This window comes from Echeneis naucrates, chromosome 19, assembly GCF_900963305.1.
Source record: "Echeneis naucrates chromosome 19, fEcheNa1.1, whole genome shotgun sequence".
NCBI classification, from domain to species: Eukaryota; Metazoa; Chordata; class Actinopteri; order Carangiformes; family Echeneidae; genus Echeneis; species Echeneis naucrates.
In genome coordinates, this window is record NC_042529.1 from 112,013 (window position 1) to 132,683 (window position 20,671).

At 45.5% G+C, this 20,671-nt stretch overlaps 4 protein-coding genes across 11 annotated transcripts; 2 read left to right on the forward strand and 2 right to left on the reverse strand.

Moving 5' to 3' along the window:
• Window positions 1-5,681: 5,681 nt before the first annotated feature.
• Window positions 5,682-8,402, reverse strand: rpp30 (ribonuclease P/MRP 30 subunit). Of its 2 annotated transcripts, XM_029527915.1 has the most exons (12): window positions 8,270-8,402; window positions 7,964-8,022; window positions 7,739-7,795; window positions 7,603-7,668; window positions 7,446-7,517; window positions 7,189-7,278; window positions 6,960-7,076; window positions 6,836-6,865; window positions 6,726-6,763; window positions 6,538-6,617; window positions 6,287-6,379; window positions 5,682-5,880 (listed from the first exon to the last, which is right to left on the reverse strand). In XM_029527915.1, the coding sequence occupies exons 1-12, from the start codon at window positions 8,349-8,351 to the stop codon at window positions 5,834-5,836; spliced, it is 831 nt and encodes a 276-aa protein (XP_029383775.1). In that variant the 5' UTR covers window positions 8,352-8,402; the 3' UTR covers window positions 5,682-5,833. The 2 variants fall into 2 exon arrangements, with proteins under 2 accessions (XP_029383775.1, XP_029383774.1); XM_029527914.1 differs by having other exon boundaries at window positions 6,538-6,763.
• Window positions 8,403-10,474: 2,072 nt separating this feature from the next.
• Window positions 10,475-13,126, reverse strand: nudt13 (nudix (nucleoside diphosphate linked moiety X)-type motif 13). Of its 5 annotated transcripts, none has more exons than XM_029527536.1 (9): window positions 12,969-13,126; window positions 12,260-12,359; window positions 12,032-12,174; window positions 11,828-11,935; window positions 11,651-11,757; window positions 11,359-11,484; window positions 11,177-11,288; window positions 10,937-11,091; window positions 10,475-10,849 (listed from the first exon to the last, which is right to left on the reverse strand). In XM_029527536.1, the coding sequence occupies exons 2-9, from the start codon at window positions 12,331-12,333 to the stop codon at window positions 10,655-10,657; spliced, it is 1,020 nt and encodes a 339-aa protein (XP_029383396.1). In that variant the 5' UTR covers window positions 12,334-12,359; window positions 12,969-13,126; the 3' UTR covers window positions 10,475-10,654. The 5 variants fall into 5 exon arrangements, with proteins under 5 accessions (XP_029383396.1, XP_029383397.1, XP_029383395.1 ...); XM_029527537.1 differs by having other exon boundaries at window positions 12,279-12,359; window positions 12,543-13,126; XM_029527535.1 differs by having other exon boundaries at window positions 12,543-13,126.
• LOC115059827 (zinc finger protein OZF) lies at window positions 12,772-15,698 on the forward strand. Its single transcript, XM_029527534.1, has 5 exons — window positions 12,772-13,137; window positions 13,370-13,529; window positions 13,624-13,682; window positions 13,756-13,852; window positions 14,030-15,698. The coding sequence occupies exons 1-5, from the start codon at window positions 12,943-12,945 to the stop codon at window positions 15,046-15,048; spliced, it is 1,530 nt and encodes a 509-aa protein (XP_029383394.1). The 5' UTR covers window positions 12,772-12,942; the 3' UTR covers window positions 15,049-15,698.
• Window positions 15,699-15,830: 132 nt separating this feature from the next.
• Window positions 15,831-20,429, forward strand: noc3l (NOC3-like DNA replication regulator). Of its 3 annotated transcripts, none has more exons than XM_029527531.1 (21): window positions 15,831-15,948; window positions 16,347-16,551; window positions 16,635-16,758; window positions 16,855-17,009; window positions 17,094-17,165; window positions 17,272-17,402; window positions 17,483-17,644; window positions 17,723-17,816; window positions 17,897-18,072; window positions 18,155-18,283; window positions 18,373-18,504; window positions 18,603-18,683; window positions 18,761-18,861; window positions 18,933-19,005; window positions 19,090-19,153; window positions 19,233-19,304; window positions 19,373-19,554; window positions 19,681-19,809; window positions 19,890-19,987; window positions 20,068-20,152; window positions 20,231-20,429. In XM_029527531.1, the coding sequence occupies exons 1-21, from the start codon at window positions 15,940-15,942 to the stop codon at window positions 20,348-20,350; spliced, it is 2,394 nt and encodes a 797-aa protein (XP_029383391.1). In that variant the 5' UTR covers window positions 15,831-15,939; the 3' UTR covers window positions 20,351-20,429. The 3 variants fall into 3 exon arrangements, with proteins under 3 accessions (XP_029383391.1, XP_029383393.1, XP_029383392.1); XM_029527533.1 differs by having other exon boundaries at window positions 16,855-16,997; XM_029527532.1 differs by having other exon boundaries at window positions 16,638-16,758.
• The last annotated feature ends 242 nt before the right edge of the window (window positions 20,430-20,671 follow it).

Genomic DNA, 20,671 nt, shown 5'->3' on the forward strand with positions numbered 1-20,671 from the left:
TCAACGGTTTCTCTCCGTTATCGATGACCTGTTCTTCTTTATGTCATTAACTACGACTTCTTATTCCCTTCCCTTCCATTTCCTTCTTCTTCTCCTCAACTGCAGTTTTAGTTTTTGAGGGCAAAAAGACAGAGTGTGAGCTCAGCCGAGAACAACACAAAAACACATGAACATACACCACCCTGAGTTTGATTGATTGTGTGTGTGTGTGTGTGTCTGTCCCCTGAGATCTACATTGTGGTCTCAGATACCCTGGCTCTGGATCAGGTCTTTGTTCTCTGTTCTGATCCTGGTCCCTCAGCTCACAACCCTTCCAGATTATTCCAGGGCCCCTCTGATGTCTTTTCCAGGTGAAGACCATGGGCCCAAAACCTGGAGCTGAACCTGGTCCCAAATCTTTGCATTTGTGTGTTTGTTCTGTTGCAGGTCACTTCCTGTCTCCTGCTTTGTTGTGTTGTAGTTGTCGTATCAGCTTCAGTGGGAGGTTGTCATTCGTGCTTTTGTGTTTGTGTTGTATTGTTTTATTTTGTACTATTGTCTTAGGATCATGTTGTTTAGTGTTTTAGTGTTGTTTGTAGGGAGTGTTTACCCTTATTCAGCTGGATCAGCTGATTGATGAAGATCTGAGTCTGAAGCGGAGCAACACATTTACCACAATGAGCTTCACACACACACACACACACACACTCGGGCCCCTGGGATGCTGAACATTTGGGCGAAACAGATTCTCTTTAGTCTTTCTGCTGCAGACTGACAGGAAATCGATGAAGCTTCATCTCTTCTCTTCTTCTCCTCTTCATCATCTTTTTCTCTTATGTTGAAAAACAAAGGGGCGGAGTCAGGTGCTGCCAAGATGGCGACAGTGGGGCTGTGGTGATGTTGCACAGACAGCATCCCTTTTTGTTCGCAGTGTGTGGTCAGGGTGTCGCCATGGTAACGGTGTTTTTCCTTACACTATAGCTGCTGATCACCACTGTGAGGGCTGACCTCTAACCCCGCCTGCCTGCTGACCTCACACTGTAATAGACTTCAGTCTGCTGATGCGCACACACACACACACAATCAATCACTGAGCTGTCAGACCTGTCAATCAAACTGATGTAACAAATACAGACACACTTTGGTGAACATCTGCACACGTTCATTCATCTTCCTGCCTCTCCCAGTTCCTCTCCTCTCTCCCTGTCCTCATCCTGCAGAGGATGGCTCATCACCGCCTTCATGAACTCCATCTAGCATCATTTCTATGAACTTCATGCAGCATCATGTTCCTTCTCCACCTGTATTGAGTATCTCCTCCTCTCATTCTCTCCTTACTCTATCCAACTTTGCTTCCCCCATGCCTCCCTCTCTCTCTCTCTCTCTCTCCCTCTCCCCCCTCTCTCTCTTTCTCTCTCTCCCTCTCTCCCTCCCTCCCCCCAACCAGTCTAGACAGATGCCCCCACAAGCCTGATTCTGCTCGAGGTTTCTGCCTCTTAAAAGAAGTTTTTCCTGCTCATGTGGGATCTGTTGGTCTCTTTAAATCATTTTATAAAGAGTTTGGTCTAGACCTGCTCTATATGTAAAGTGCCTTGAGGTAACTTTGTTATGATTTGGTGCTTTATAAATAAATCTGATTTCATTTGATTTGATTGGCCCAAATCATCCTGGTCCTGAACCTGGTAGACCAGGAGATCAGAATGTACTGTGGTTCTCAGAAAACCATATAGTTGATCAGGTCCTGGTGTTGATGCTCTGAAGCAGCAGATGGAGCAGTCTTCCTGTTTCTGGGCCTGAGGGAACAGGATTTTCCGCTCAGAGTCTTTTAACATCTAAAACAACATTTAGCACTCAGCATCTTCTGTCATTCATTCTTTCGCTCCATTTGGTCAAACAGTTTCCTCCAGTTTAACAGAATCTCTCGAGAAAACCATTAACCCAGCATCCCTCCATCATCCCATCGTCCCTTCTGCTGATGTAGGGTCATTTCAGGTGTTTTGCTGCCACCTGCCGCTCATTCTTGGTCGTTACAGCGTCACACTGAGCCGAATCATCGTGAGATGGCTCAAAATCTCGTTTATTCTCACTCAGTCATGATCACTCCCCGATTGGTTCGTTTGCATGTGACGTCTTTAAATTTAAAAAGAAAAAAACATAAAAATCGAATTGTCAAATGAGCGGAAATAAGACTTCCCGGTTAGTGAGAATGACTTCAATGTAAAGGCAACTTTATTTTTTTGATATATAAACGTGTGTAACATTATAAAAGCAAAGATTGGAATATAAAGCTATATTTAATAAACATCAAATAACACAAACTATAGAGTCAATATAATGGTGCAAACCAAAAATCTGACTCAAGTAAACTAAATATCTAAGTCAATAAAAGATGAATTTGTAACTTTTTATTTGTAAGTGCCGAGGTTACGTTTTTTAATTATATTTTGGCATTAGATATAATTAAACCTCGGAGTCATATGGGAAATAAACAACATTATAAACTAAATAAAAACATTAATCCGCGGTAATCATGTTGTGTTATTCAGACTTGGCTGTTTCTACCAGACACACCATTGCTTTTATTATGAAGAGCCCGTGTCTTACCGGAAGTGTTGACTTGGTTTCCGGAAACTTAAGGTTTTTTGAGTTACCGGTCAGCGGAAGGTCGCTAACAGCAACAGACGGAGGACGGACACGTTTCAGTCGGTTCACCTCCGTACTTATTCAGTCTGGACACGTTAGCTCCTCTCAGCTAGAAGGCTGACGGCTAGCTCTGCCGTTAGCTCGAGGCTGAAGGACTGAGCTGATTCTGGTCCCGGTCCGGGACGGACCAGAACCCGTTAGCCGTTAGCATGCAGTGTACTAACCTGCTGAAGAAGAGGAGCCTGCAGCCCGAAACCTGGACCAGAGCGGTGAGACCCCGATGATGATGATTGTGATGATGATGATGAAGATGATGGTAATGATTGTGATGATGATGATCATTGTGATGGTGGTGATGAAGATGATGGTAATGATTGTGATGATGATGATGATGATTGTGATGGTGGTGATGATGATGAAGATGATGGTAATGATTGTGATGGTGGTGATGAAGATGATGGTAATGATTGTGATGATGATGATGATGATGATGATTGTGATGGTGGTGATGATGATGATGATGATGATGATGATGATGATCATTGTGATGGTGGTGATGAAGATGATGGTAATGATTGTGATGATGATGATGATGATGATGATGATGATTGTGATGGTGGTGATGATGATGAAGATGATGGTAATGATTGTGATGGTGGTGATGAAGATGATGGTAATGATTGTGATGATGATGATGATTGTGATGGTGGTGATGATGATGATGATGATGATGATCATTGTGATGGTGGTGATGAAGATGATGGTAATGATTGTGATGATGATGATGATTGTGATGGTGGTGATGATGATGAAGATGATGGTAATGATTGTGATGGTGGTGATGAAGATGATGGTAATGATTGTGATGATGATGATGATGATGATGATGATGATTGTGATGGTGGTGATGATGATGATGATGATGATGATCATTGTGATGGTGGTGATGAAGATGATGGTAATGATTGTGATGATGATGATGATGATTGTGATGGTGGTGATGATGATGAAGATGATGGTAATGATTGTGATGATTGTGATGGTGGTGATGATGATGAAGATGATGGTAATGATTGTGATGATGATGATGATGATTGTGATGGTGGTGATGAAGATGATGGTAATGATTGTGATGATGATGATGATGATTGTGATGGTGGTGATGAACATGATGATGATGGTGAAGATGATTGTGGTGGAGGAGGATGAAGATAATGAGGTGGATGATGATGAGGATGAGGAGAATGTGATTGTGAATTGTTAGGATGATTGATTGATTGATTGATTTCAGAAACGGATGTGTTTGGAGGCAGAGCTCCAGGCAAATGATTGTCCAATGGAAATGACCAACACAGTAACCAATGTAGGAGACACAGAGCAGGTAAGTGGAAGTCGTCATGGCAACAGTGAGTAAAAGTCACTATTAGAATTTTTATTACCCATGAGCCTCAGCTGTCATTTGAGAAGCGACTGAATTTAAATCTGAAACATCCAACAGGACGTTTGTCACTGTGACAACACAGTACACCCGTGTTTACTGTTCATGAGGAACAGTCATCGCGGGGCCATTATGGTAACATTTTAACATATTTGTGTTCTGATACAGGTCAGATCCAAGCCTGCTCAGCTCTGTTGTCCCAGATGTCTGGGAGGAGAACCGGTAAGTAAGTGTGCGTGTGTGTGTGTGTGTGAAAGTTCTCTACAGCTCTCTATAGAAATAGACACTGTGAGTAACTAGTCATAATCTTCCCTGAGCTCATCTTCACTCCTCCTTTTTGTGACTCTGCTTCTATCACATGACCCCAGGCTTGACAGTCTGAAGTTCTGATTGAGTAAAGCGCAATGAAGTGAAATGCATCCTGGGAGTTGTGGTTGATTTTCTCCCTCAATTTGGTCATTCATGAAAATTAGGTTTTTCTTTACAGGGTCACATCAACCACATAATGGGCAACTGAGCTGATCAGCAACACTCCTACAGGAGGAGGAGGAGTTCTCCCCACCGTCCAAAACATTAGAAAATAAATCCTCTGCTCCGATCTTCAGGTATTTCTGCAACTCTGGTGTATGATGTCATCACAGCCACACCCACTTGTAGGAACAATCAGGTGCTTTTTTGTTGTATTTTTTTGTTTTAACTGCAGGTGACATGTCGATTTATTCCTGCTGATGTGTACGAAGACAATCGACATGTGAAGCTGTATATGCGTGTTATTTGATATCACATCAGCCACCCACATTTACATGGCAAATGTCTGTGTGTCCTTGAATGCACCAGCAGGATTTAAAAAAAAAAAAAAAAAATTCTGTAATGCTCCTTTAATACATGGTAACTCCGACCCCCGTTCCTCACGTCAAATCAAACCTCCTCCTGAAACTTATACTTTTGTCTTATGCGCAGTGAACTCATCAATCAGATCATTCAAATTAATTCAGATTCATCAAAATAATCAGTCAATGAGTCCCAGTTAATTAGTTAGTTGACCTCTGACCTTTATGCATTATGAGATGTTGACTGTCCTTGAATGTGATTCATTAAAGGGCTTTTATCAGGATATTAACCAAAACAAGCTGCAGATTAAATGGGAAACTGTCTCAGGAATCAAGTTTACATCGCATTTACTTTCAGCCAACCAGATTCTCCTAGACATCCACACTTGGATGTGCCTCAGTCAGGTGTTGTGCAGAAACCAAGCTGTCTGACCTATTTCCTGTCAAAATTAAACTTCCTGTTTGTAGATTTATATTTTTTATGAAGTGGATTTTATATTTTGAAAAAGTTTTATTTTAACATGACTGAATGTAAAACAACTCTCTGCAGATTTCTATTTTTGATTAAATCATTTACTGCTTTGCATCTGACCATTAAAAGGGAAGCGTTTGCACTACAACCCAATTTCAAAATAAAACCTTTGACTGAAAACTTCAGAAGTCTTTGTCTGTTGGGCTCCACTGAGTCAGATTAAGGCAGTGAATACAGACAGTGATCAGTCGTGCGTGAGAATCTGCAGTGTCGTTTGTGCTGCTGGCTGCTGCTTCAAAGGAGGGAGTCCACATTGATCCTTCAAATTGTTTATTCCAAAAACTTGATATCAGAAATCACCAAATCATCCTGCCGACTCCACAGAAAAAAAATATTCATCAATCAACAGTTTTAACAAGCAAAAACAGGAAATCAGAGTCTGCCACTCATCTTCAGGTCCGATGCGGTCACTCACTGGGTTAGAACAAGTTTGTGTCTCTTGGCAGCAGGTGGGTCCCCTGTAAAGAGGAGATCACTCATCAACTATGAATTCAATGTTTCAGTTTAGTGTCATATTGTTAAAGACACAATGTCACTTCCCGCTGAGGCCACAATTTATTCATGACGCTAACTCCATCCTGCGTATGATGGCTAGTGATGCTGACCCTGATTTGAGTGACGAGTGCGTTTCATAGTTGTGTTCCTTTGTGACTGACTGAGGCTGGAGCTGATTTTTGGGAAAGCCAAGGTCAGCATCACATCATGTGATGTGGCACACAAAGCCACAGCCTTGAGGCACATGGCGTACGAAAGAAGGCTCACTGATTTCCTTTTTAATGACTCAGCAGTTCTCAGTTGATAAATTTCTTCAATCATCTGATGCCAGTGAGGGTTTGATGGTCTGTGAGTCAATGATGGACCCACCATGTTCTGGGTCCCCCGGAGCCCCCTCCTGGCCGGCTGAGTCACTGCAGCTCCTCATTGTGTAGATGATCCCACTGGCTGTCTTCCTGGTTTCTGAGAACAAACATTCCAGGTCAGACCACCTCAGTCCTCTCATGTTAACAAATCTGAAAATCTGGGCCCAGAGGTCCAATGACCAAAGATCAACCTGCCTCCGTCCTGCTGCTGGTTTAACGGTATTGCTGTAGATTGTGTAGTATTCTCTAATTTACCTGCATGGAGGAGAACTGATCGACAGGTTGAGCACACGGCTTCTTTAGCGTCTCCATCTGACAACCCGAACAACAAACCGCTGAGAAGGCGGGTCAGGAAAACACAGAAATAGATGGTCACACTGCACCATAGTTGAGTGAACATGAAGGTCCAAACATCTGTATCTGATGCCCCTGAAGTAGGATACAGGTTGGTGACATCATAGGGACCTCTGAGCTCCAGAGCCTGAAACAGATTTAATCCTAATCAGTACTGACAAAAATGCCGATCAACACTCATAGAACAATCATCACTGACCTTCTCAGCTGCACTTGACAGGATCACATTCTAAGAGAGGCAGAATTTCAGTGTATATTTTATATAGTGTGTACATTTAGTGATGTCACAGCTACAGGAGCCTGCTGGGACACACAGGACATACCCTCCCCTTACAGCTCTCCATCAAATTGATGGCATTAGCGATGGTGTAGCGTCTCAGGGTGGAGTCTCTGATGGCCGCGGAGTAGGACACTTCAAACACCACACCCCTGTCTGCAGCCTGAGGGGGTATGATGATGATCATCATCACCATCACCATCATCATCATCATCATCCCCATCACCATCATCACCACCACCACAGCCTCCCTGACAGTGAAGTTCAGGTCTTACCCCATTAACTGGTGCTCTCTTGAAGAAGAAAGGAAGTTTCTCTGAGACTGAGATACAGATGATGTCAACATCATACAGCATACAGGCTGCCTACAAACAAACACCGCATGCACAGACACACACATATATAGGTCATTATCACTGTGAACTGAATGTATTTCTGTATCTGCTTATGTTGTGAATGTTAAATCTTTGTGTACATCTAAATCATGTGAACAGCGTCAGACAGATGTTGACAGTTTGTCAGTGAACCTCACATGGAAGAGCTTCTCTGTGGTCGGCTGGACAGCCAGCAGGTCGAAACTACGGTACTCTGTAGCATTGGGCCTCTGGAGAGAAACACACACACACACGTGAATCCTCAGCTGGTTTGATTTAGATGCAGAATCAGTGAAAAATCAAATCATCCCTCACAAAGTGACTGGAGTCTGACATCACCACCGTCAGTCTGTTCAGCACTCTGATTGGACGAGAGCGGCCCTGATAGAGACAGAGGTGTTTACACACTGAAGACACAATTTCTTCATCATCGGCTTCATTGTGTCTGTACCTGTACGACGGGCAGATGATCGATCAGCTCATTGATCGGCGTGGGGGTGGGGATTTCCTGTGAAGAGAAAGAAATACTAAATAAAAGTTGCAATTTCCGTGTCCTTTATCTTTTTTATCGGAAACTTTTCAGATTGATTATCACGTTCAATGTCCAGAGAAGAAAACCCCCTTTAGAGGCAGCTGATCAATGTGTGAGTTTGTGTTTCTGCAGCTAAGAACTCACCTGTTTCTTTTTGGACGTCGGTTCAAACACGTAGTTGATGGCGACAGTGGAGAAACCGACTGTAGGAGAGGAGAACTGGATTTACTCCGCACTGGTTAATATTATTTCAAATCAAATTCAAGTCAAATTATATCACGCCACACACACAAGGAATACTATTTATCCCTGGAGGGACCTTTTAAAATTACGCTTCAAACAGTCTGAATGATTAAAAGTGGAAACAGGGACAGCAGCCGGAGATGAACCGAGGCTAAATGAGTTAGCATGCCGCCCTGCAGCAGCAGAACCCCGGACCGGAGGACTCACGGTGAGCCGCCGTCTCCAGCAGAGTCCTCAGTCCGGTCCTGTCCCCCGTGTAGATAAGGTTTAGGTCCATGAACACGGACATGTCTCCGCTGCCTGCCGACACCACCTAGCCACGTGTGTCCAACGAACTACCTGCTGGGAACTGTAGTTGCTCGGGTGACCTTCGTCCTTCCAATGAGCAGCCGGTTCGTCAGTCACGTGGGGTCTGACGACATAACGTCGCGTTAATTGTGTTCCAATAAACACTTGCTGGAACATCTGGAACAATGAGCATTTTATGTATAAAAACAAGGCACTGTTTTATCAAAAATGGTTTGACCATGGTATCATTCGAGTAAGTCAACTTCTTAATACAGAAGGACAACTGCTCCGTTACAATGAATTTCTTTCTAAATTTCAATTACCAGTTTCACCAAGAAACTATGCCATAGTTTTTGATGCTGTACCAAGGGGTATACTGCACATCCTCAGAGGACCAGGAGTCTCTAACCAGGACTCACCCAGCAGTGCAATTTTCATTGATGGAATAGATATCACAAAGAAAAGTTGCTCCAATAAACATATTAGAAACTGCTTACAAATTACAACTCAGCCACCAGGGCAGTTCTTCTGGAACTCTCAGTATGGTGACAACTGGAACAAAGCCTGGTTGATTGGTGAAAGGTTCTGTATTGGAAACAAAGTAAAGGAAGTTTCCTTCAAGATAATGCACAACATCTATCCAGCTAAAAAGACTCTGGAAAGATTTCAGATTGATATGGACTTTCTCTGTGTTTTTTTGTGGAAGGGAAAAAGAAACAATACAGCACCTGTTCTATAAATGTATGTACTGTAAAATGCTCTGGATGGACATTCAACACTTCATAAGAAGAACAGCTGGACAAATGATCACTCTACAGGAAAAAGACATTTTTATCTATTCTGAAAACAACAAAATGGTCAAAAATACAGCATTCTTCATAGAACTGATACTGCTCATGGCCAAATTCCACATCCACAAGAAAAAAATGGGCAGAATCCAAACCCAGCCTGAAACAATTCACCCAAGAAATCCACCAATATGCAATGTCAATAAAAGACAGTAAAAGTAAAAAAGCCATAAAAACAAATTGTATTTTTGAGAGGCTCAATGTAGCCCCACTCTAAGAACAATCACGGACGCTATTTAGGAACATTACTGGCAATGTTTACTTTCCTTGTTTGGCTGTTTGTGTTCTGTTTTATTAGAAAAAATAAAATAAAATAAACACTTGCTATGTCTGAAACCGCTCCCTAGTCCTTGATTAGTACACTATATGGGGATCTGAAAGTATCCCACAATGCACTGTGAAAGTAGTTAATAGCCAATGGTCACTAACCCAAGCAAGATATCCCATGATGCATTGCGCTTGCGGATCACGAAAATCAAATATTAATTATTTATTGGCAATTAAAATAATAACAAAATAATGGCAAGGCAAGTTTATTCCATAGTTCATTTTATAGCGCATTTCAAAAACAAGGCAATTAAACAATGTTTATATGAATGTAAAAAGCATTAACAAAGCAAATTAAAATAAAATAAAAAATACAAGAATAAAAATTACAGGCAGAGCAAGATTATGATTATTAATTGGTCGTGGCTCCCTGTGGCTTTGAGGAAATAATGTGAATAAGTAGCAGTTATTTATTTTAAATCTAATTTTACTCTAGTTATTCTTTCAATTGAATAGTTAGAAGTTCAGGTGATCTTGGAACAATGAAATTATATTTTGGCGCCCCACCTGGTGACTTATTTTGAGCCCTCAGCCCATGGTAAGCTAAGGTCGGTTTTGTGGCTCCAGGTGGGTGTTATTTGGTGGAAACCACACCCAAATGGTTCTTTTAATGTTGACCCTGCCCTAGACCATCAGGGGTTGACTCCACTGGTCTTAAAATCAGACAGTCTGTATTGAAGTCTATGGGAAAATGTCCTTCCTCCTCCTCAGTAAACATTTTCCTGATGAGTTTCTGGTCTCACTCTTCAGTCTTCAATCCAACATGATGTTCATTTTTTATATGATACTCCATTTAGAAGGAAACAGACCCGGAAAGAGGGGAGGGGTTAGGGGGCGGGGCTACTGTGTGACTGACAGACTTCACTATCCAATCAGGAGAGAGTCCAGAGCAGGTCAGCTCCAGCCCTCCCTTCTCTTCAGCTCCACCTTCTCCACAAAAAAAAAAAAAAAAAAAAAAAAAAAAAAAATCACAAGATAGCTGACAGACAAATAACACACCAGAGGCTTCAAACATTTGCAACACTGCTCACAGGTGGTTTCAGGTCTACTGGTAGATGAGGAGCTATTCTGGTTTCAGGACTGGGTCGAGATCTTGGTCTGGATCGTGCAGAAACCCAATCTCAGTTTCTCAGGGCTCAACCCTGTTTCCACGCTGCCTCATCGCCCACTCTGCGATGAGTCGGTTTGCAAGCGCATGTTTTGGAGGTAACCAGACAGTGAGAGGGTCACCTCTCCTGGGCAGAGTCTTCACCTGCAGGGCGGTGTCAATTTCCTCCAGAGTGAACCAGCGGGCGTCCTCCAGTTCGGTGTGGTCAATGCTCAGCTGGACAGCAAGCAGCACAGCAGGTCACATGACACGTCCTAAGACAGGTAGGTCTAAATGTATTTCTTTGTGTGTGTCAGAACTAACCAGGGTGTGGGCGGGGCTGACAGAGGCATGGCAACCCATCATGAAAGAGCTTTGGGGGAAAGGCCAGTGCTGTGAGGAGCTATAGGAGATGGATTGGACCTCCAGACTCACCTCCTCTGCCACTTCCCTGCACAAAGCTTCCTCCAGGGTCTCACCTTGGGGACACACAGGCAAGACCGGATGTGATCAGGTGGATCCAGATGTGAACAGATATGAACAGGTTTGAACAGGTGGACTGACCCATTTCACAAAAACCAGCCAGAGCGCTGTACATCCCCAAAGGGAAGGAAGACTGTCGGCCCAACAGACACCTCCTCCCATCAGACACGAGGACAATTACCACCGGAGACATCTTTAGGAAGACCAGGCAAAACAATGATCAGGTTCAGACCTGGTTCCGATCTGGTTCCAATTTGGTTTACCTTTGGGTAGTAGACAGCACCGCTGCTCCTGCAGACCCTCTGACTTCCAGCTTGGTTGCGGTGGGTTGGTTGACCTGTAGCACTACAGAACCTGTTGGTTTGATGCCAGCGGAGCAGAGCCTGACCCTGCATGAGAGACCAGGATCATGACCACAAAAGGCCAGAGAGGTATCCACCCACACTCCTCCGTAGACTGGTTTTCTGTTGAACTACAACTGAAACCGACTGACTGTCATAATGACTTCCTGGGGTATTTCAAAGTAAAATCATGTGTCGAGTTTTAGGTCCTAACCTTGGCCACAAGGGGGGCATCTGCTTCGGTCAGCAGGAAGAAAGACTTCTTCAGGTTGACAAAGTTTCCTCCACACTCTTTTTCTACCGCTGCCTGATCCAGTTTTCCTGCAGAACCAAACACAGACCACATCAGACTGGGTTTCAGACCAGCAATCCGGATTACATGTTTTCTCACCAACATCCAAACAGAACTGAGGCTGGTTCTGTTCAGAACAGCCAATTAAAACCGACTCATTCAGTAGGGATTTGTCTGAACCGAGCCTCTCCAGGATTGACAGCACATCTGTAAAAAAGAAAAACATTGCTCATTGGAGCAGGAAGCAAAATGGTTCCTTGGGTCATGGTTCTCCACCTGAGGTTGTACTCTGTCCTCCGGTACCTGAGCTGAAGAGGACTGCTGGTCTGAACGTTTCCCTCTCAGTGCGTTGCAGCAGAGGACTCAGGTGGTGGAACAGGAACACACAACTGTTCTGCAACACTGCAGCACATGACACATCGTCCTCCCTCAGCTTTTTCATGAACCTGGGAGTATGAGTAAGGAGTCTGTTAGTCAATCAATCAAATCAGTCAATCAATCAATCAATTGGGCCTCTGGGAGCTACTGAACTTCATCCTGGAGAGGAAACCTGAGCAGTGGCGTGCTGACAGGCATTTTGTGGCAGAAGAGAGGATCCTCAGCATGGCTGCTACTCTGAACCAGTCTGGACCTGATTGGACCAGATGAGTTTCAACGCAACAAGAAACAATATCTTAGCTTAGCATAGGGACCATAAGGTGTGTGTTGCTAGCCTAGTTTAGCACAAAGACCAGAACAATTAAGCAGTTATCTTAAGTGGGTTATCCTAACCCAACACAAGACCCAAAGGTTAATGCAACAACAGATAACTCACAAATTTAAGCAAAAATAGCAATACACAATCCCGACATGTAATCAAGTCCACAGGATGTCGTTTCTTGATGGACACGTGACCAGTCCAGGTAGCGCGGTCCCTTTAAGACTCAGTTCAGACAAACACGTGACTCTGCAGATTTCTGATTAGAAATCAATAGAGTGTGATATCGATAAAAAAAAAAAACGGACCAGGTGTTTTGAGTCGGTAAGAACGGATCTAAACGTGTCTCCGCCTGACTCCGTCAACAAAGGGTTCGAACCGACCCGGAAGAGAAACAAACAGCTACTTCCGGTTCAGTCCGGTTTGTTGTCCCCTCACACCGGACCCCCGGAGCTGAGCTGATGCTCCGCGCCGTTATCCGGGGCTAGCCGGAGTTAGCCGGGCGTCAGCGGCCGTCATGGGCCCCTCCGTGCCGCTGCTCACCCAGCTGGCCGCCGTCATGGAGTCTCTGGTTCACGCTGCCGTGGCGGAGCTCCAGAAGCTAGAGGAGAACAGCTCCAAATTCCTGCTCCGCCTGGAAGTCCGGACCAGCCGGGCCGATGATCGGTCGCCTCCTCCGGCCAGGGAGCAGGACGAGACCCGGAAGAAAATGGTGAGGAGGGCCGGGCCCCGGTGATCCGGATCTGATGCTGTGTATTAAATGGTTGCATTTGTTGCCATGAGAGAGTGTAAAATTGTTGATCACTCAGTTTACTGCTGACTGAGCTGCTACTCATTGCTTCTTGAGTTCAGGTTTTTATCTGAAATATTTAACTCATTGTTTGTAGACTTAAAAATGAGAGAAAACTGCCTTTAGACCTGGTTTGATCTTTTACCCATGTCAGGTGCTGTTTGCTTCCATCATGGAGACTCTGGGTAACGAGGCCCTCGGAAAGATTATGAACATTGTGGATGAAGCAAAGCTGCTGATGGAGCTGGAATCTGGAAGGGGGGTGAAGAGACCTCAGACCAGCATCCTCAATGTCCTAAACAATGCACATGTGGGTAAGTATGGAGGCCCCACCCATCTCACACACAATCAGGAAAGCTCCCCTGTGATGATGTCACACTGACATAAAGCGGGATTTGTCTGTCACAGAACTCGAGCACTCATACGGACTCCCTCCTGAAAACTCAGAGGTGGACAAGTCCACTCAGGTAAGCCCCTCACCTGCTGATACACCTGTACTTTGGTTGTGCCTTTGCTGAGCTGACTGTACTGTCACTGCAGACCAAACAAGAGGAAGATGGGGCTGAAACTCCGTTTGTGATGGCGGTCACCGTTAAAAATGAACATGGAAATGTTGACCTGGGAGCCATCGCTGAGAGTGAGCACCTGATAAATACCTCTGCTTGATCAGATTACTCCTATGTTTTACTTTTAATGCACCATTTGCTCTTTCACATTAAAAGTCCACAGTAGTTCATGGTGCAAAACGTTTTGCTGCCCCTAAAGATCTCTGAGGGTCCAGTTGCCGGTTGTTGACGTCTGTGTTTTTCCTCAGGAGCTCGAGTTGAAGCTGCACCATCGCTCCCTCCTGACCTGCAGCAGCAGGAAGCTCCCGGTTCCCCTGGGCTAGTCCTCCCGGGGGTCACCTGGAAATACTTGGCGTGCTCTGCATGCGGGAAGGTCTTCTCATCTCAGAGCAACCTGAAGTGTCACTACCGGATCCACACGGGTGAGAAGCCGTTTACCTGCAGTGTCTGTGGGCGAGCTTTCCGCCTGAGGCAGAGCATGCAGAGCCACATGCGAACGCACACAGGCGAGCGGCCGTACGAGTGTCCACAGTGTGGGAAGTGTTTCTCCAAACAGGCGCAGCTGAAAACACACTCCATCATCCATACGGGTGAGAAGCCATACAGCTGTGAGGTGTGTGGCCGCCGCTTCAACCTTCTGCAGAATCTGCACCGCCATGCGCACACGCACACAGGCGAGAAGATCTTCGTCTGCAATGTGTGCGGGAAAGGCTTTACCCGTGCTGTCACGCTCAAAACTCACGAGCTCATCCACACTGGACAGAAACCCTTAAAGTGCGAACATTGCCCCAAGACCTTCCGCTACTCCGTCAACCTCAAGAACCACTTGAGAATCCACAGCGATGATCGACCTTTCAGCTGTGACCTCTGCGGGAAGAGTTTCCGGCAGTCGGTGAACCTGAAGATCCACCGTAGGATCCACACCGGCGAGCGGCCTTTCAGCTGCAAAGAGTGCGGGAAGACCTTCAGCCAGCAGAGCAGTCTGATCTCGCACGGCCGGACACACTCAGACGAGAGGCCATTCGCCTGCAGCTCCTGCGACAAGAGGTTCAACAATGCCAACAGTCTGAAGCTGCATCTGCGCGTCCACACTGGAGAGAAGCCGTACACCTGTGACATCTGTGGCAAAACCTTCAGCCAGGGCAGCCACCTGAGGACACATAAGAGACACGTCCATGCTGGTGGCAAACAGTACATCTGTGATAAGTGTGGGAAGACGTACTCTGATAAACGCAACCTGAAGCTCCACAAGTGCGGCTATGCGTGATGGTGGGAGGAGCCTCCCCAGGTGGGTTCAGTTTAACCTGACCCAGAAAACCTGAAAACTGAGTTTGTTTAGTGGAGTCTGGAGCTTTATGGGCAAACTCACAGTTTCTTTAATGGGGTTTCAAATGTTAAGAAACGAAATGAGTAACTGGGATTTTGTCTGAGGATAGAATTTATTTTTTCAGTCTTTTTGGGAGGGGTCGACCTGCTTTAACCAATCAGAGTTCATACATATTGATGTGGGCGGAGCCTCTGCTACCTCAGAGATCCTGAAGATTTGGTTCCCTAGGCTGAGATATCACTCCACCAATGAGCTTCATCTGTAACCATGGAGACAGTAACAGCTCTCTGATTGGATGTCAGTTGTTTGTCGCATAATATAAGCCCTGCCCTTTGAAGTATTGTATGCTGTTTGGTTAAATCTATAAATATGAGTTAATTATGTTGCTGAAATGTTGTCAATATTCACATTGTTGGTATAATTTTATAGAGGATATTTTTCATGTTTGAAAAATCTGAATAAAATCCGCAGGTCAGTAGAGACCATGTCCCACCTCTGTTAGACAGATAAAAAAATATTATATTGGTGTTTTTCAGGAATTAGACATAACTCTGCCCTGCAGACCCAATCAAAATAATACTAATAAAATAATAAACACAGGCACAATAAAGCCTACAAACATGGAAATAATGCAGCACTCATTCTGACTCGTCGTGACTTCCGGTCCTCCGTCCGCTGGTGTCGCTGCTGTCCGCAGTGCGTTCGGTCATTTCCGGGTCAAAGATGTGACGCTGCTGATCTTCTCAACACGTGGAGACGAACCGGAGCTTCACAACAACGCTCTGGCTCCGTCAGATTCATTTCGCTGACTGACAACGAGCTCTTGCCGCCATGGGCCCGGTAAGTCACCCCGGTGAATCCGGTACCAGTCCAGACCGGACTCACCGGGGATCGGGATCAGAAACCGGAGTGAGCTGCTGCTGAGATGAAGCTGCTCTGCACAATAACATGATGAGCAGCTGACTTGTTTTAGAGTCGTGAGGTGTTTGTTGTTGTTGTTAGTTTGCTCCATTTTTGTCTCGCGTCATTTGATGTTGACTCTGGATGGTTTGGATGATTTCCTGTTCAGGAATAATAAATAAAACAAACCAAGTTGCTTTTAGTTTCCTGAGAAAATAAATGACTGAAGAATACAAGACGCTTCATGTCTGACAAACTGAGACTTTGAAAATAAATCTAAACTGACTTAGGATCTTAGTCAACTGCCTGAGTAACATTTGACCTTTGACCCCTGGTAGCCTCGGTCGAAGAAACGACGGCCGACGTTCCGCCGCCTGTTGAAGACTAGCGGCATGAAACTGGAGAACAAGCTGAGGAACCGTCAGCTGAAGCAGCAAAATGTTGCAAAGAAGCAACGCAAAGAGCAGAAGAAACTGAGACAGGCAGTGAAGGACGCTGCCATCAGGACACCCCGGCCATTGGAGACCTACAGGAAGAGACCAGGTGAGCCGGGCTGTCACATGATGAAATGCTGCTTGTGTGGCTCCTCCCCTTTTACATCAGACACCTTTGAATGTTTGTGATAGAAGAAGAGGATGAGGATGAGTTTCTGGATAGTCTGCCCACGGACATGATGGAGGATGACGACCTGCAGCAGATGACCGCCATGGCTCAACAGGCCTCCTTCATCACCAGAGACCTGTCATCATGGTAACTAAAACCAACACACACACCGTAGAAAAAGGTCTAAAGGTGCTGACGGAAAACAGTCACAAATGTGCTTTTCCCTACAATGGCATGGTCCAGTGGACCCGTCCACGGCGGGAAGAGGAGGAGCTCAGAGGTTGTCCGCGGTTACGAGAAGGTTCCCAGGAAGATGGCGAGGACGGAAGAAAAGGAAGTCATCCATCTGCTGCCCATCAAAGACAAGACAGGAGTCATCCCTCAGAGTGTGGAGAGAGGTCCCACACTATTGATCTGCTGATCGATCTGGTTGTTTACGGTGTCAAAGGTTTCAATGTCACGTCTGCTGTATTTGTTTGCAGTTGTCAAAAAGCAGCAGGAGAACGACAAGGAAGAGGACGCTGCTGCTGATGATCCACGAGAGGTCGAGAACGGTATGAATGAAGTTTGAATATTAATATAAAATATGAATGAAACTAATCGAACAGGTCTGGACTTGGTCGTGGACCTGACGAGGTTATGATGTGTCCTCCTGGGCAGAGATGGAGCCACCAGGTGCCGTACAGCTGACAGCGGAGCAAATGGAGCAGCTTAGAGTGGAGAAGATAGACCAGAAGAAGCTGCTCATTGCCAGCCTGGGATCAGCCGTCATTGCAGACCCCATCAGGAACGTAAGTCTAGATCACTGGTCCAGGATCAGAGTCTGATTTGAAGGGACAGTGTGTGGGTATAACGGCGTGTGTGTCTGCAGATAAAGCGGATGAAGGAGCTGCGTGGGATGCTGATGGAGTCTGACCCCTGTGTGGCTGTGACGGTCAGAAAGCTGGTCATGGTTTCCCTCATGGAAATCTTAAAAGACATTGCCCCAACCTACAGGATCCGCCCCCTGACCTCTGCAGAGAAGGCCACCAAGGTATTCAGCTGTTTACCGATGACACTGTAGATGACATCACACATCAGTTTAGGTCACAACTGCTGCTGTGTGTCTCAGGTGAAGAAGGAGACTCAGCAGCTCAGAGAGTTCGAGGAAGGTCTGGTCAGTCAGTACAAGTTCTACCTGGAGGACCTGGAGCAGACCATCAAAGGTGCACAACCACAAACACACACTCACAACTCGCCGACTGTGATGAGTTCAGGCATCACCATGTGTGTCCTTCATGTACAGACTGGAAGCAGAAGAAGAAGAAGCGCAGCCAGGCGGTGGGCTTCCACTCGTACCACAGCTTGGCTGAAGTTGCCATTCGATGTCTGTGTGAGTTGCTGCTCGCTCTGCCGCACTTTAACTTCCACAACAACATCATTGTTGTCCTCGTCCCGCTGATGAACGACACCTCCAAGAAGGTCGGAGCCTTTGATGTGTTCAGGATTCAGACATGTTAAGATCTGACATGTTGTGATGTGTTCAATTGTCTCTGTGTTCCAGGTGTCAGACATGTGTTGCGATGCATTCAGGAAGCTCTTTCAGCAGGACAAACTGGGCGGGGCTTCTTTGGCAACTGTCAGGGTTATCTCTGGCCTCGTCAAAAACTTGAACTACAATGTCAGGCCTGAGGTAATAAATCAAATGCACCCAAACAAGGTAACCACAGACACTAACCAATATCGCCTTTGCTGATGTCACTTGTCTAATGCCCCTTCAAGGTGTTGCGGACGCTGCTGAGTCTGAGGATCAAAGAGGTGGAGATGAAGAAGGACATTGAGGCCACAGCACCAAAGAAGAAGTTCATGAACAACAAAGAGAAGAAGAAGAACCTGTCGAGGATGCAGAGGAAGGTTCGTCTGCAGCTAGCGTCACAGATTAGCAGCTATTAGAATTCGCATGTTACAGTTCTGTGATGAGCAACATGGTGTGTGTGCGTGTCCGTGTGCAGTGGAAGAAGGCGGAGGAAAAGTTGGAGAAGGAACTACTTGAGGCTGAAGCCTCAGAGAGCAAAGAGAAGAAGATCAAGTTGGTGAGTCAAAAGCTGAGACACTGAACATTATAAATGAGCAAAAAAACAACTCATCTCCTCCTCCTCCTCTTCCTCAGCACACAGAGACTCTGAACATCGTCTTCCTCATCTACTTCAGGATTTTGAAGAAAGCTCAGAAGTCTGTTCTTCTTCCTGCTGTTCTGGAGGGACTGGCCAAGTATGACACACACAGACACACACACAGCAGACATCAGTAGCACTGCTGACTGTGATGTCACTTCCTGACAGTTTTGCTCACCTGATCAACCTGGAGTTCTTTGATGACCTTCTCAATGTGCTACAGAACCTCATCCAATCAGGAGTGAGTATTCACCCTGATCTCACCCCCAACTAAAGACTGAAGGCTAGTTTCATTGATTAGTGATGGATTATATCATCTCTGCAGGACCTGACAAACCGGGAGAGTCTCCACTGCATCCAGACTGTCTTCACTATCCTGTCAGGACAAGGTGTGTGTGTCTGTTTAATCGTTGTAATAAATGAAAAGCTAATTGGGGTCAAAGGTCACTGTCTTCCCATTTGTTTCAGGTGATGTCCTGAACATCGACCCGCTCAACTTTTACTCTCAGCTCTACAGAATGCTGCTGCAGGTGCACGCTGGTGAGTTCACACACTCTCACTCTCTCTCTCAAACACATACACAGACTAAACAATTCTGTTTGAACCAGGATTGCCCAATGACGACATCATCATCGTGCTGCGGTGCCTGGATGCCATGCTGATCCGCCGTAAGAAGCAGGTGACCCTGCAGAGGGCGATGGCATTCGTTAAACGACTGAGTACGCTCAGTCTGCACGTACTGCCCAATGCTAGCGTGGGGCTCCTTGCCGCCACCAGAGCCACCATCCACGTGAGTGTGAGACCACTGACTGCAAACATAGAGTAAACTTGGTTCAAGTTCTTTTCATCTCATGACTGACTGCATTTGTGTCTGTCTGTGTGTGTGTGTGTGTGTGTGCGCGCGCGCGCGCGTCAGGCCTTCCCTAAGTGTGACTTCCTCCTAGATAACGAGGTTCAAGGCAGTGGTTTCTACCTCCCAGAGCTGGATAAACCTGAACATTGTAATGCCCAGAACACGGCACTTTGGGAGCTACACACACTGCAGGTACGTACGTGTACACACACACACACACACACACACACACCACTTTCAGAAGTATGAAGAGATGTTTGATGTGTTCACAGAGACATTACCACCCCGTGGTTCAGCAGTTAGCTGCTCACCTGTGTCAGGGAGCGCCTAGTGAGGGGGTTGGAGCTCTCAGTGTGGAGCTGAGCCGCAGGTATGAGCAGCTGCTAACATTATTTTAAAGGGGCAGGGAAAGTTTTCTATAACATGTTCTCAGTTCTGCTTCCTGTCCAGATTTCCTGTGGAGCTTTTTGGAGATTACAGTGTCAGAGACATGACCTTTAATCCCCCAGTGGCTACACCCCCCACTAGGAAGAAGGTAGAGTAGCCAAACACACCTGCAATATTTTATCCTCGGTCACCTGAATGTTCATTAATGAAGTTTTTTCGGCATCAGGATCGATTCTCAGCTGGAGCCGTTCTGCTGGATACCAAGCTGCAGAGACAAGTTGACAGCGTCCTGGATGCTGCTGAGGGCACACAGCTAGACTTTACACACACAACAACTCAGCACTGACACGCACGCACACACACACACACACACACACGCACGTTGTATCTGGAAATCTTAAAATAAAAATCTTTTTTTAATTAATTTAAAACATGGGCTGCTGTTTTGTTTTTTTTTTTTGCTTGTTTTTAAATCAGACAGACATATGGACTTTGGGTGTTAGTGTAAAATTTTTTGCTGCAACAGATATCACACAAAATGAGGTATAACAGCTGCTGTTTGTTTGGTCATTGTGTTGTGACCAGCGCAGTATAAACAGGTCAGTGGTCCACAGGAAGTGCAGAGGGTTTTTATACAAATTTAAGAAGATTGTTAACAGTCAAGTTA

Excerpts from the sequence above, each read along its gene's own strand:
- noc3l (XM_029527531.1), top strand. Across the intron at positions 18,284-18,372 it reads ACTACAATGTCAGGCCTGAG|GTGTTGCGGACGCTGCTGAG; the intron begins GTAATAAATCAA and ends TGCCCCTTCAAG. Across the intron at positions 19,305-19,372 it reads GCTGCTGCAGGTGCACGCTG|GATTGCCCAATGACGACATC; the intron begins GTGAGTTCACAC and ends TGTTTGAACCAG.
- rpp30 (XM_029527914.1), bottom strand. The coding sequence starts at position 8,351 with ATGTCCGTGTTCATGGACCTAAACCTTATCTACACGGGGGACAGGACC. Across the intron at positions 8,023-8,269 it reads GCTGGAGACGGCGGCTCACC|TCGGTTTCTCCACTGTCGCC; the intron begins GTGAGTCCTCCG and ends CCTCTCCTACAG. Across the intron at positions 7,669-7,738 it reads ATCATCTGCCCGTCGTACAG|GGCCGCTCTCGTCCAATCAG; the intron begins GTACAGACACAA and ends TGTCTCTATCAG.
- LOC115059827 (XM_029527534.1), top strand. The coding sequence starts at position 12,943 with ATGGGCCCCTCCGTGCCGCTGCTCACCCAGCTGGCCGCCGTCATGGAG. Across the intron at positions 13,138-13,369 it reads ACGAGACCCGGAAGAAAATG|GTGCTGTTTGCTTCCATCAT; the intron begins GTGAGGAGGGCC and ends TACCCATGTCAG. Across the intron at positions 13,683-13,755 it reads AGGTGGACAAGTCCACTCAG|ACCAAACAAGAGGAAGATGG; the intron begins GTAAGCCCCTCA and ends CTGTCACTGCAG.
- nudt13 (XM_029527536.1), bottom strand. The coding sequence starts at position 12,333 with ATGCTGAGGATCCTCTCTTCTGCCACAAAATGCCTGTCAGCACGCCAC. Across the intron at positions 11,936-12,031 it reads AGCAGTCCTCTTCAGCTCAG|ATGTGCTGTCAATCCTGGAG; the intron begins GTACCGGAGGAC and ends TCTTTTTTACAG. Across the intron at positions 11,758-11,827 it reads TCAGTTCTGTTTGGATGTTG|GAAAACTGGATCAGGCAGCG; the intron begins GTGAGAAAACAT and ends TTGGTTCTGCAG.